The sequence below is a fragment of the Episyrphus balteatus genome, chromosome 3, assembly GCF_945859705.1.
Source record: "Episyrphus balteatus chromosome 3, idEpiBalt1.1, whole genome shotgun sequence".
In the NCBI taxonomy this organism is placed as follows: domain Eukaryota; kingdom Metazoa; phylum Arthropoda; class Insecta; order Diptera; family Syrphidae; genus Episyrphus; species Episyrphus balteatus.
Genome location: NC_079136.1, coordinates 35,447,928 through 35,462,714, shown reverse-complemented (window position 1 = coordinate 35,462,714; position 14,787 = coordinate 35,447,928). Strand labels below are relative to the sequence as shown.

At 29.9% G+C, this 14,787-nt stretch overlaps 1 protein-coding gene across 7 annotated transcripts in view; it reads right to left on the bottom strand.

Moving 5' to 3' along the window:
- Positions 1 to 5,175: 5,175 nt before the first annotated feature.
- Positions 5,176 to 14,787, bottom strand: part of LOC129916605 (band 4.1-like protein 4) — a 282,511-nt gene continuing 272,899 nt past the window's right edge. For 4 of the 7 annotated variants that reach the window (XM_055996638.1, XM_055996637.1, XM_055996642.1 and 1 more), the window contains one exon: positions 5,177 to 6,094. In XM_055996638.1, coding sequence (XP_055852613.1) covers positions 6,085 to 6,094 — 10 coding nt within the window. In that variant the 3' untranslated portion in view covers positions 5,177 to 6,084. Of the gene's footprint in view, positions 6,095 to 14,787 lie in introns of all 7 variants that reach the window. The other 3 variants (XM_055996640.1, XM_055996641.1, XM_055996644.1) reach the window with 2 other exon arrangements.

Here is a 14,787-nt window from a genome sequence, read left to right as displayed (position 1 = left end):
AAGTAAATTGTATCCTTATACAAACTACTTATACAATACTATTAAAAAGAACGCCATAAAAATTTCAAATTTACATAATTTCTTATTTTACTTTTGTTAAATGTTGTTCACATGCAAAATATTATTAAAACAAAGCTTTTTTGGGAATTATATTGTGTATGTATGAACATCAAAACACTTAGTTGCACTCTAGGGAAAGACCTCCCAAAAGACATTAATAATAAGTTGTTGAGGGAAACTATGTTCTCCATTCGAACTGTAATACGTTTAAATATCCCTTGTTTCCTCAACAAGACAGCATAATTTTATTAGTTATTTCCTCATATCTTATTCTATAGGTAACCAAACGTATTATGATTAGTTTTAGCTTCTGTTTCCTTTGATCGTGTGGGGTTTAAGAATTAAATATAATATGGTGTTGAATACAAATTACCTTACTTCTTTTTAAATTATTTATATTGATTCGACATTATTTACACATTGTTTTTTTTTTTTTTTGATTTCGTATTTTTCTTTCGTTTATTCTTATTTTATTCGTATTTTATTATTTTTAGATTATTTCGAGACAAATAAATTTTATAGAATAATAATAATTATTAATATTATTATTTTTATTTTTTTGGAACAAGTGAAATCTATGTAGAAGAAATATTAAATTTAACTTGAACTACTTATACATTATTTTTAATAGAGATACATAAGTCCGTTTTGATTTCCAGTAAGGCAATTTTTATCTTAATTTTTAAAGTTTTTTTTTTATCTTATTTAATTTAGGTATAATATTATATTTAATATTATTTTTTAATAGAATTATGACTTTTAGGAGTTTTAAAATTAGAAACTTATTATAATTTCTTAAAGCAATTTTATAATTTTTTTTTTTCATTTTTTTTTTTAATTTAACTGTGATTTGGAGCACCTTTGGAAATCATTTAAATATTTTTAATAGGCTAGTGAGTTAAGCTTTAACAAAGGATCAATAGCATTTTGGGGTTATGCTTCAATTTAAAATGTTTGTTTGGAATCTAAGCCTTATGGTTATTGTACTACTAAATTAACCCTTGCAGTTTTGAAAGAATGTATTGTATATAATGTTTTACTTTTAGAAGACCTAATTCTTTCCTCAATGGAACATAACAAACCATCATTGATTAAAGTTGTTCGATTTTTTGAATAACGAAATCTGTGTCGAGATTAAGCCTAGTACATACTTGTGAAACAAGTCGTAAAGTGAATTCATACAATTTTGGTTTGTTTTCAATTTTCAAATAAATTTTGTTCGAAAAATATATGAGGAGAGTAGATTCACGAGTGAAAGGGATTCCCGTACATTTTGCACGTGAACTACTTCATGTCGAGAACCAAAACTCTCCAATTGGTGACCCAAAAAAAAAACTGATGGATTCACTTCACTATCTGCTTCACCAAGTAGGCTTTATAAGCTATTTTGGCAAGTGCAGTAAGTCGATTTCCCAACTCGCGCAAAATAGATTAAGCTGTTTCAGCGACTAGTTTTTTGGCTTGGTTCGTGTCAAATTCAATTTTTGGACTTATAATCAAAATCAATGATTACACTGGTCGGAAAAAAACTAAAAAAAGTCGGGAGCAAGAACTTTATAAGGTGATTTTGCTTGACTTTAGTGTGCTGAACTCAAAACTGTTTACAGCTATACTCAACACTATTTTCGCTATAAAGTTTCAAATACTAATTTTTAAATGAGTTTTTTTATGTCTAGTCAAAAATATATATTTTCCGTAATATGTTGCTCTTTATAAGTCCAAATCAGAAGACGCAATTTGATTCAAAAAACCATTCATTACTTTGAAAAAAAAAAAAATAATCAAGATTTTGAGATATCTATCATAAATTTCTTTTTTCAATATCTTTGAGAAAAAAAATAATTTTGAAAAAATATAAATGCCTTTAGGACGTGTTAATATGGCGTTTTGAGATTGCATAAGTAGTTTTACAAAAAAAAAAAATTAACGGTGATGTAATTCGATGTCAAATGTACCCAAAAAAACGCGTTTTTGACCTATTAATATTCAATTATTTCAAAAACGTGACGTGCCAGTGAAATTTTGACTTCAGATTCGGACTCAGCACACAAAATTCCTCTCGAAAAGTAGGGTTTGGTTATTGCTCTATATCCGTTGCCGACCAGTGTTATTTATTACACTGTGCAAGTCGAAATTCTTGACAGGCGCGCGAATAACTGTTTCGCCCTATTTCGGACCCGAGAAATCCATTGGCATCATTAGTTTTTCGATTTATCGGTACGACTTCGAACAAAATTTTTTTTGAAAGATTTTCAATTATTTTGAGAATTTTCCACTTTTTTTAGTCATTTTTCATCCAAAAACAATATTTATATTGTTAATAATTCTGCTCAAACGTTATTTGCTACCAGTAGAAAGACATTATAAACAATTTTGAACAATTTATTTGAAAATTTAGTGATTTTTTTTTTAAATTTAAAAAAATCGAAATTTTTTACATTGTTAATCGTTTTTTCGCTATTTTTGTTCTCTTTTGCACAAATACATTGCATGTTTTCCATTAAAAATTAATTTAACTGTTAATTTAGTGTTGGTTAAACTTCGACAGTCTATCGATAGCATCGATAACAAAAAATATCGAGTATATCGATACTTCACAAAACTATCGATAGTTTCAATACTTAAAAATTATTTTACCACAAGGCTACCGATATTATCGATAGCTTTGAAATTAATTAAACACAATTTGAACTACAAGTTAAGTTTTCGTTTGACATTGGATATAAACAACGAATTAACATAGTGTTTGGTAGATATCGATAGTTTCCATTATCGATTGTGTCGATAGTTTTGAGAAAAAACTTTCGATAATATCGGTAATCTTGTGGTAAAATAATTTGGAAGTATTGAAACTATCGATAGTTTTGTGAAATATCGATATACTCGATATTTTTTGTTATCGATACTATCGATAGACTGTCGAAGTTTAACCAACACTAAATTAACAGTTAAATTAATTTTTAATGGAAAACATGCAATGTATTTGTGCAAAAGAGAACAAAAACAGCGAAAAAAACGATTAACAATGTAAAAAATTTCGATTTTTTTTAATTTTTTCAAACAAAATCACTAAATTTTCAAATAAATTGTTCAAAATTGTTTATAATGTCTTTCTACTGGTAGCAAATAACGTTTGAGCAGAATTATTAACAATATAAATATTGTTTTTGGATGAAAAATGACTAAAAAAAAGTGGAAAATTCTCAAAATAATTGAAAATCTTTCAAAAACAATTTTGTTCGAAGTCGTACCGATAAATCGAAAAACTAATGACGCCAATCGATTTCTCGGGTAAGAAATAGGACGAAACAGTTAATCGCGCACCTGTCTCAAAAAAATTTTTCAAAAAACTTGCACAGTGTTATTATTAAAAACTTTTTGTTCCAAATTTTTACAAGGAAGTGCGTGTGGCCATTTCTCTGTCAACGAATGTGTTTTTCTGGAATTTTGAGAAGTTTCGAATGTCGAAGGAAAAGCGAGCAGAATAAACCAAAGTACGTTATTCCAAAAATCGTACATCTCCTATACAAAATAATAAATATATATGAATGAGTCCCGCGTACCTGCTCTTGTAGTTCAAATTTCCGATACTTTAGATTAACATTAAAAATTTAAGTTGTTGGTTAAGTTTTTTTTTTGAAAATAATATTTTATTTTCAAAATTGAAAAGAAATATCAATCTTTTAAAAAATCGAATTTTTTAAAATCTAAAATGGGGGATTCAAAATTTTCATAATTTTGAACCGGTTAAGTAATGTACGAGAAATTCAATCGAAAATTCAAAAATCAATTACTAAAAAATAAAGGCTTGGCCACACCGGAGGGTATGCGGTAGAGGTACGGGTAGCGGTAACGATATCTGTATGAAAAAAATTCCACATCTGAACGTTGATATGTCAGTTTGGAATTTTTTTCATACAAGTACCGTTACCTCTACCCGTACCGCTACCGCATACCCTCCGGTGTGGCCAAGCCTTAAAGCAAAGAAAATTGAAGAATCGCATTGAATTGGGATAGTAAACTACTGTTGCCCTCTTTTTTCGATGGTGGGTCAAAATTTTAGAAAAACAATTGAATTTTTAGTGACTGAAAAAAAAATTCGAGCTAATGTTTATCATACATTCCATGTAAAGGGAACAAGTGAAAAAATATTTTAAACAGTAATTCAATTAGAAATTGGCTACGGGACGTAGTACCTATGTATGTCTTCTCATACTACAGTTTCTACAGTATAATTCTGACATTCTGACTCTTAATAAATTCAAAAGTCTGTAGTGAGTTAAAATTGTTCTTTTCACAAAAAAAAAAAATTAATATGAATAAATGATAACTTGAAGAAATGCAACAAGTTGAAAAATGTATCACAATTATTCGGAACACGAACAAGAAAGTTTCGGAAAGATGATTTTTCTATGGCTCACGGAAAGTTAAAGTTCATATGAATTTTTTCATCAGAGATCCTGCTTCCTTGTTAGGGGAGATTGTTTTAGGATTTTCTGTAAGATAAATTAACTTGGTTTAATAGTTTTTACTTGCTCTAAAGGGCACATTAATATGATGCAGAAGATCAAAAAAGTCGTTTTCGTCATGCCGTCCGACGACGGTCTGTGCGTCCATCTGGTACATCGCTAGGGCCTAAACGGATGTATGGATTTGCTTGAAACTTGGTACAGATGATTTTTGCTTAATTTCCTAGGCCCATTTTTTTGTTGTTGTTTTAATATCTAATTTTTAAGGAATATCTCCCATATAACGTTTTCGAGGTATTGCAATTTTCTCGAAAACGGCTCTAACTTTTTTGAAAAAATTAGGTGTGCGAAGTTAATAGTCTTATTGATTCTGACAAAACTGCGTTTTTAGTTTTTCTAAAAAAAATAGGAAAACGGAATTATGGAGTTGCAGTTTTTTGCAGAAATTTACATATTTTTAAGGAGTTCATATATTTCATGAAAACATAATCCAATTTTATTTAAAATTTACAGACAGGTATTTCTTAAAAAGTTTTTGAACAAAAAAAAATTTTTTTTATTATTTCTTTTGACTTTATTTTTTATTTTTTTTCTCGAACCTTAATAAAATCATAAATTTCCAATAGATTGCTCTGCATTCATTACTAGTCTTTGTATATGCGTTTTAATACTTAGTTAGTGATAAACGGGTTGGCGAAATCATGACAAAATGCCATTTAAGAATGTAAATAAAATTTAAACTTAAGGTCAGGTCATTATTAGGTTTTATTAAACATTAATTATTTTATCGAATTCTATCTTCTTTGCTTTCTTAATTAGCCACATGAAATGTATTAACATCAAATTTAATTTGACGTTTAAAACCAAACAAAAACCTTCTAACCGAGTATATTTTTCAGAATCCATTCGATCCAGTACAAATTTAAATTTGTTTTTCTTACATTTTGTTATTATTTCCACTCGAAAAACTACACAATCCACTTGAGCGAAAATAAAATAGGTACGGTACATAGGTACAAACAAACACTAGCACATGTTTTTCTCTCTGGGCTAATTAGTAGTAGCTGTAGTAGATTATTGAAATTTTTTTACAAATATATAAAACTAAGCTTTAACCAAAAAAAAAAAAACAATACCGATGCAGAAATTTTACACACTCAAAAGGACGGCAGCAATATTTTTTTCTGTTACTACTTCCGCTTTAACTTCCACTTCCGTATCCGCTTCTGTTTACATCCAAACTGCAACTGGTCGTTTTCCCATCATAATAAAATTATTATTTTAGACTTGCATGAGTAAAGTTCAGTGAATGAATTCAATTGGGGGGGACACGACTTAGACTAAGTTTTTTTTTCGCTCCATCAAAGTTTTTTTTTCTTTCTTTTTCTATTAATTTAAAGTAAATTAAAATTTGTGTTTCAACATCCGGGAATCCTTTGCTTTCGCTCTGATAGTCCTTCTCCGATGAATGCAAAAGATTATCCTTGATGATGAAATTAGAATCGTCTATCGTTGCTGTGTATGTTTATCTACAATTCTGTACTCATCTCTCCAACTATTGCACTCTGTTAAAATACATACAAAATAAAAAAAGAAAAAAAAAAAAGAGAAAGGGAAGAAAAAAAAAGAACAAAATTTGTAATTAAATTTAAATGAAATAAATTTCTTTTTTTTATTTTTTAACTGCAGCAAGGACACACTATGTATGCAAGGATATGAAAATTTGTAATAAAAAAAAAAATGAATGAACATGAGTGAGTGATGGTAGAGTGTAAATGCAAAAATAATAAAGCTGTGTGTGGGTTGTGTACCAGGATAAAGCGAGGAAACTATATATTTACAAATTGTGTTATCCTTGCCCCATCCAGTACACAGACACGCCACATAAATTTGTACAACTTAATTGAATGAAAACTAATTAATTAAAGGCGACAACTAAAACCTAAATATGATTTCATATAAACTCAAAGGAAATCGCTGAGCTTCACAATCTGGGAAATCGGATTTAAGGAAGGATATTGTAGAAAGGACTTCATCGTCGCGCCATTCCGTCTCCAGATAGAAGGATATTATGAACTTAAATGATAACATAAATGTTTGTTGGTGAATACAAAAATAGTTTTTATGCATTTAAATCATTACTTTTCCCTTACAACTATCAAAAGGGTGCGACGAATTGAAATAATCCTTTTTGGCACAAGTAAAGGGAGTTATCTTTTTAAGTCTTTCTAGTAAAGGATTTTTAAATGGCAATTGTATAGTGTTGTATATGATTTCATTTTATTTCTTATGTTTTTTTTTTTCGTTTTTCGAATTGAAAGTGGCAAACGAGGCGTTTTTTTTTTTTTATTAAGTAAATCCTTTCGTATTGTTCGAGGACACTCGCTTTCTTTCTGTTTTTTTTTTTTTGTTTTATGTGGATGAATAAAAAACTCTTTCGTTTATTTGACTTTTATTGAAGAGGGATATAACATATTTTTTTGTTGTACTTTTTTGTTTATATTTAGCATATGCCGGGTTGTATTTTATTTCCTTGTTTCGTTGTTTTTATTTTTGTTTTCAGTTGGATGAATGAATGTTACTACATATTATGAAAAGTTAAATTTGAAAATAAAATTTTATTATGTCATATACTATAAGAGTATTTGAGAGCCAAAGTGGCTGGGAAAAGCGTTTTAAAGCTTTTATTTTACAACTTGTAATAGCGCCTTTTTTTGAATACTGAGTCATTGATGATGTAACCACGCATAAGGATGTGTAATGTTTGAAGGAACAATGTTTAGTTTCTCTACTCTCTCTTTTAAAAGGATAAAGTACTTGGGAACATATTCTTTTGGTTTTAAAATTTTTGTTTTTAAATACTTTTTGAAGATAGATGATATTTTCTTTAAATGTTTATTTTGCCTATTATATACTAGTTAACCAAGATAACATGTTTTTGGAATGATTGCTTAAGTTTTTTGTAAAAAAATATTACTCATACGCAACAGTGACCCGTAAAATATTAAATTAGTCACTTGGATGACTTGCCTAGCAAAATAACCCAGCTATTTATATGTGCCCTTGATTATGAAAGTGGACTAAGTCACTTTTTGCATTGTTTAAAGAAAAACTTACATAATAATTTTCTTATAACGATTTAATTTTATTTTTTTATGAAATCACTAGAGGAGCAACAAAGAAGTTTATTTACTGCAATTTCGCTTTCAAATAAACTTTCCCCTTTAAATAATAATTATTTTTAGGCTAGATTTGATGCCATTTTTAGGAGTGACTTAGTCCACTTTCATAATTAAGGGCACATATATAACCAATCGCAATTTGTAATCAAAGCGATACACTGTTATACCGGTTTCATAGAAAAAACGGGGTTTAACAGAAAAAACACATACTTTCAAGATATTTAAAAAAATTTTTGATACTAAATTTTTGTATTCGTACTTGCCCATAAGGTCATACTCTAAAATATATATTTATGGTACTGGTAGTAGAACTTTTTTCTTGATTCTGACATTTCTTAAAGGGGCACACCGATTTCAACGTTTTTCTGACCGTAATATAAAATTTAAGAATAAAAAAAAAATATTTCAAAGATTGATTTCATGAGTTTTTTTTTTTAATTCCTTATTCTAACTTTTTTTTTAAATCTCTTAAAAAAAAAGAAAAACTCATAGGTGAGTTTTCAGGAGTTATCAATAAAATTTTTTTTTTGTGTAGGGTGATCCAATACTGTCTCACTTTACTGCATTCTCTTAAATCTCTGAATGAGTGAAAAAATAATAAAAATTTACCAGTAAGTTCAGCTACGAGAAAAAAAAATAAAATGGTTTCTTAGAAAAGTTGTGTTTTATTTTATAATCTCGAAAATGAGAAGATATTTTTGCATTAGGTATTCTGAAGAGAATTGAATTTTGAAATTTTAATTAGTAATTAAAAAAAAAATAAGTTCGAACTTTTTTTTTCATTTATTTTTTTTTCAAAATTTTGATTTTGAAAACTAATATTTCAAAAACTTTTTTTATAAAACAGCTTTATTTAACAAAAAAAAAAAAAAATTGTTAAATTTTTCATGAAGTTTTAAAAAAAATGCAAGGTCGAAAATGCAATGATAGTTGAGGTGAGGCGCAACCCAATGTAGTTCATCTTCCGATGATCCTATAGTCGCATGAGTAATCTGCGGTGTCACTTCTATTTGTAATTATTCAATGCTTGTATTTTATTTTCATAAACCAGCAATTACTGCGCTACAAAAAATAAAAATGATTTAAAAAATCACAAGCAAGTATTGGAGCATAAAAATCGAACTTCCGATTTATGTATCACAACAGAAAGCATTCTATTTTTATACCTTACGTGTAAAATTTTAAAACCTTTTTGAAAATGATCATAAAAACCAATGGTTAGAATCAGCAGCGATAGATATTTTCTATTTTTCATAGAAAAAAAAATGTTACCCATACACCACAGTGACCCATAAGTAAATTCGATTTGGCTGACCCAATACAAGTTAGTATTGTTAGTGAGGAAATTTTTGTTCATAATTTCATCAAGAAGCCCCCTGGTTTTTATAACTGTCCCACTACTTAAAGGCAAGGCCAATTTTAGACTATTCTTCATGAAGAACAGGTTTCAAGCAACTCCTTGCCGTAAAATTATGTTTTCTTATATTTTTAGTCGGGACGTTCTCATAAATATTCAATCTCATTTTAATTTGGCGATTGTGGTGGTGTTTTGAGCAGGTTTTGGAATTTTAATAATATTAATTTCACTTAAACCTGTTTTGCCTATTAAGGATTAACGTCTTGCCTGAACACAAATAACCTCTTCATACCAAAAATAGTGGCAATTTCTAACAGGTTGTTCCTTTAAATGTTTGGCAAAGCATCAGTCTATTCGTCAAAGAGGCAATAACTATAAAGCTGGTGCTACGCTACATAACCATAAAATAAGACATTTACAATCATGTTCTACTGTTATTATGAAAGAGAAAGCAAATACATTATTCACAATGGAGGAAGGCGTTAAATATATATATATTTTTTTTGTAATTTTTAAAATTGTGTTTTATAAATACCCTTAAATTAAAACTCAGAAAACCGTAACTATAAAACTCCTATTTTCTTAAATACACAGAGAAAAATAGACCACATAAAATAGAACAAAAACAATAAGATTTCTCTATGGTTTTCATCCAAGAAGGAAACCTTATTAAAACAATCGGGTTTTCCTTATTGTTTTAAAATCTGCAAAAAAATAAAAAAACGATGACCAGGCTGGGAATCGAACTGGAGACTTCAAATCATTAGTCGCCCACCTTACCACCTGGACCAACCTGCCATGAAAATATTGATCGCGATTTTTGTTCTAGTGCTAAGTTGCAAAAAAAAACAACTTTTCAGTCAAATTTTAATAAGATTTTCTCTATAAAAATAATAAGAAATCTCCTTAAAAAAACCTTATTAATCGTTGATTTTAATAAGATTTCCTTATGAAATGTATGGAAGGTAAAACAATATGGCAATCTGTTAGTTTTTAGCGGGTCATATTTTTCTCTGTGTACCTATTTCTTAAAAGGTGTGCTCTATTTTTTGTCGATTACAAATTTTAAATATTTTAACATCCAACCTGTGATACATACCTACTCACATGAGTCTTTATTGCTTTCCAAACCTGTACAAACTGAATATAATTGAAGCGTTTGGATGAAGAAGGGGGTAAGTGACATTTTTTCGATTTTCGGTTTTTTCTGAAAAATAAGGATGCCTTGCGAAAACTTAAATTTCCGTCTAATCTACGTCACGCTACGATTAGTATTTTCTAATTTAGCGCTTTCATTTTTGGTATAAAGGGGTTACTTACAACTAAAAATCGTATAATATGAGTGGAAGAATGGGGTAACAGCACTTAACTCCTTTTTGGGTGAAATAAAAAAACCAAGACTTTTTCGTCCGAGAAAAAAATCGCATAATATGAGTGGAAGAATGGGGTAACAGCACTTAACTCTTTTTTGGGTGAAAAAAAAAATTAAAGGAACAAATGATGTTCATACCAAGGGAACACCACTGGTTTTATGAAAAAGCTTTATCGGAACCATGCGAACAGAAAACAACTATGCAAAATAAAAAGAAAAAAAATTAATTTTGTCACTTAACCCCTTTGTATTCTTAAAAATTCAAAATACTTATATCTAAGCTTTTTGTGCAAGAAAGAGTTAACTGCTCTTTTTCTGAAAAAAATTGTTTTTTTAAATATACCGAGCTACTGTTTTGAAATAAAAGTAACATTGCTAAAAAGCTATTATTTTTCTTGTTTTATTAGTTTTTTCAATTTTATTAAGATTGGAATACGAAAAAAGTTCTCAACAAAAAACTTTAAGTCCTTATATCTCGAAATGTTGCAAATGTCACTTACCCCCTTCTTCATCCAAACGCTTCAATTACATTAGAATATGTAATTGAAATAATAATCACATATAAATGCTTTTATTCATTTCCCCAAGAAAATTCCTTCTTTCTTTTTCTATACGCACATTTTTCGCTTTAAATTTGTATTCTATTGTTTTTCGATCCTTGTTGTAATTTTTCTTTTTCTTTTCAGTAAACAGCAATTTCACCTTACATCAGTGACATTACCATAGGCATAAATCTCCATCCGTTTTTATATAGCTTTCCTTATTTCTTCTTTTTCTAATAAGAATAAAACTGTTTCCTTCTATAGGCAAGGTATATAGGAATTATCCTATATCCTTATTCTATGTAAAATATACTCATACACCACAATCAGACAGACCAACATCACAAACAAAAAAATAGAAGTAGGATTTTTTGTTTTCTAAATTGCTGAACATTTTCCTTTTCGAAAATTACAAAAAACCACAAAAAATAGAAAGAAAAAAAAAACACAAACTCCCTATACAAAAATCTATAACAAAACCAATTGAATGAGATACAAATAAATTTTAAGTGTTTAGCAGAGAATTATTTCCTACGGATGGATGTGTTTTAACCGGTGGTAAATCCTTGCCTAGTCAAACCTTCATTTCCATTTTGCTCTCTCACGCGTGATACGGCAAAAATCCCCAAGCGTAATAGCCATTTCTTTGAAAACAGGAGCAAGGAGAGACCAACCGTCAAGACCATAGAGAAGGTATCTATTTATCTTAACGAATAGGATACTTGCGGTATATGAATTTGAATGGAGGAAAAGATTCACGAGAACGAAATTATTTCAATTTAACGAAAAAGGACGACCGACAACGACAAGAACAAAACGTAAGCAAGCAAGGAATAAATTTTAAGCCCACACTGTTATTTCTGCAGCATCTTTCTTCCATTTATTTATTTTTTGTTTGTTATGTTTTGCCGTATGCCTTCTGCCCTTGCTCGTCCTTCGAGGACGATATTTCCCAATAATATGGTAATGTAAACATGGAACTCACTTTTCACTCGCACTGCGAGTGATGGTGGCGGTTGTTTTTTTAACGCGACAACCAAGCACGTCCATTTGTTACGATAATCACATTCGATGGTACCGGTGCGGCAGTGACGACACATTCAGCCCAGGATCCTGCAAAATTTCCTTCTTCCTTTCCCGATTTAAGAAACACAAAAAAAAAAAACTCTACTCGCAACATTAAAACCAAAAAAAAAAGGAAACAAAACACAACAAGGACATTGTGTTTTCAGCCTCATTTAATGATTTCAACATGAAATTATGATGCTCCTCGCACAGAACAAAAAAGGACGTGGAATATATTTTGTGTGTTCAACACATCCTTCGAAGAGTTATGGGGTGATGAGGTCGAACGAAAGACTGTTGTATATAAGCATCAGGTAGGTATATGAAAAAAGAAGGAATGAGAACAAAATTTAATGCTATGAGAATAAATTCACCACCCAACCACCCTCTGGCATTTTTGCAGACAAACATAATGACTCCAAATTCAATTTGTGCCGTGTTCATAATTTTTCTCACCCAGGTATGGACAAAATATCACAATTCACTGTAGTACCTCGTATACCTTCCAGCAAGGTTCAAGGAATAAAAAAAAAAACCTCAATAAACCTTCCTCAATCTACACCTCATTTCTCTCCCATTTCTCATCGTCTTTTTCATATATTTTTCAACGCAACACGCCCCCAAAGGGGATTCACGTGCGAATTTAAAAATTTATTTTAATTGCAGCAATTGGGCGGGCATTAACACGCTTTTTTGCCTTCCAGTCTATTTAAATTTTTTCATCCTCCCGAGGGGCTTTGGTTGGGATGTGCGGCACTAATAAAATCCTTCCATTTAAGATAATTAGAAAAAGGATTGCTATGGGTGTGGGTATGAGTATACGGGTATGCTTTTCGTTCTTGTTTGTCGTCATCGACTCGACTGTGTTTGAGTGTGTTTGAATATGCTGATGGTAATACAATTTTGGATTTCTGTAACTTTACATTTAACCAACAGTCAATGTCCTTTAATTCGAAAGCCTTGCAGCTAACAATCGACAAATGATTTTTCCATGTAACAGAATTTAATACAATTTTGTGATTGTAACTCATTAGTTGGTTTGAAAAGGCACTACAATGAAATGTAATCATCATAGCCGCCATTCTCAAGGCAGCATTTTGTAAAACGAGTTAAAATATCATTAAAATATTTACGAACTTGAAGAAACAACGGTTTTCTATTTGTTTTTTGTGTTTTCTAGGGTCTAGCCCCAATTGTCCTGCTCCCAAAAGAAGATGACTGCATATCTCTCCGTCGAAACTGTGCATGTTTTGAAATACCGGACGGGTTATTTTCCGTATTGGACATAGTACTGCGTTTTTGATGATTTGGATCAGTTTTTTTTTTTTCGGAATCCCGAGTACAGTACATGGAATTGACTTGAAATACGTTGGTTTTTTTCTTAGGATTTGGCACAGTGTGAGATTTTCTCTATGGTTGATCTCCTTAACCATTCGCCCATCACGTTTAGAATTTTGGTGAATGTATTAACACTTTCACACAGTACATTGGATAGGTTTTATACCGACCGTTTTGTTAATCTTACATTTGTTTCGTTGTTCTTAAATTTGTTGTAAACTTCCGTAACCTCTTCTTATGTAGTGTTTTGTCTTGCTTGACTGGAAGGATATAGGTGGTAGTAGCTGATGGAAATGCTATACTTCTATCAAACTTTATTGTTTCTCTGACTAGGTTAACTTCAAAATTTCAAAAACTCCTAAATTGACAGTGGCATCGACAAAATAGTCCTTTCTTTCAATTGATAACTCAGCTGGCCTATAAAAAAAGTTAATTTGGCACAGAAATTTTAAACTTCATTCCAATGAAGTTGTCTTGAAAGCCTATTTTTTTGAATTTGAAGAAATCTCAAGAGCACCAATTACTTTGCAAAAATACTTTGAAATATAACGATATCTACGTACTTGAGTAAAGGTCAAAATTTTCAAAAAAAAAGTTGCAATTTTTTTTTGTAGAAATTGCAGCTTTGCAAAACAAATTTTGTTAAGCCAAAATTAATTAAGCTACTGACACAAAAAACTTTTGTACATTGGTACACAGCGTACCGGAAGTGCACATTTTAAACTTCAAATTGAAGCAAGTTACTGACTAGAGCTATCTACTAAATTAATTTTTGCGCAACAAATTCTGTTTTGTAAAACTACAATTTCTAGAAGAAAAAAATTTTAAAAAAAATTTAGCTTTTTTGAAAATTTTGATCTTTAGGTACATATCGTCTTATTTTAGCGGAATCTTAAATAGCTAGGGAACTAATCGAACTACAAACTAGAGTTTTTAGCGTTTAATCTGCGTCTATACGGAGAAAAAACACCAAATTAAAACAAGTCGATTCCACATTAAATTAAACGGATTTCTGCATGTTTTTTTCCCAGATGGCTTCGGTCTTAAATTAAGCGGACAAATGTATTTAATTTTTTGAATGCGCAAATTATTAAAAGTAATCCACTTAATATAAGCGGGAAAGCATCTAATTTTTATGTGGAAACACTTTAATTTATTGCCATCATGCTATCTGGCTGTTGGAAATAATTATGACAAACTGCAAACAAATCTGAACTCTAACTATAATATCTAATTTGTCCGTTATTTGAGATGAAAATTCACATTAATTAAATGAAGTTCGCCTTTAATTTAACAGAATTTAAGCGGATTCCACTTGTTTTAAGCAGGCATCGTATTGTTTTAAAGTGGTGGGATTTAAGGTGGGTTTTTTTCCTATAGCTTTAAATTGTTTCAAACAAAT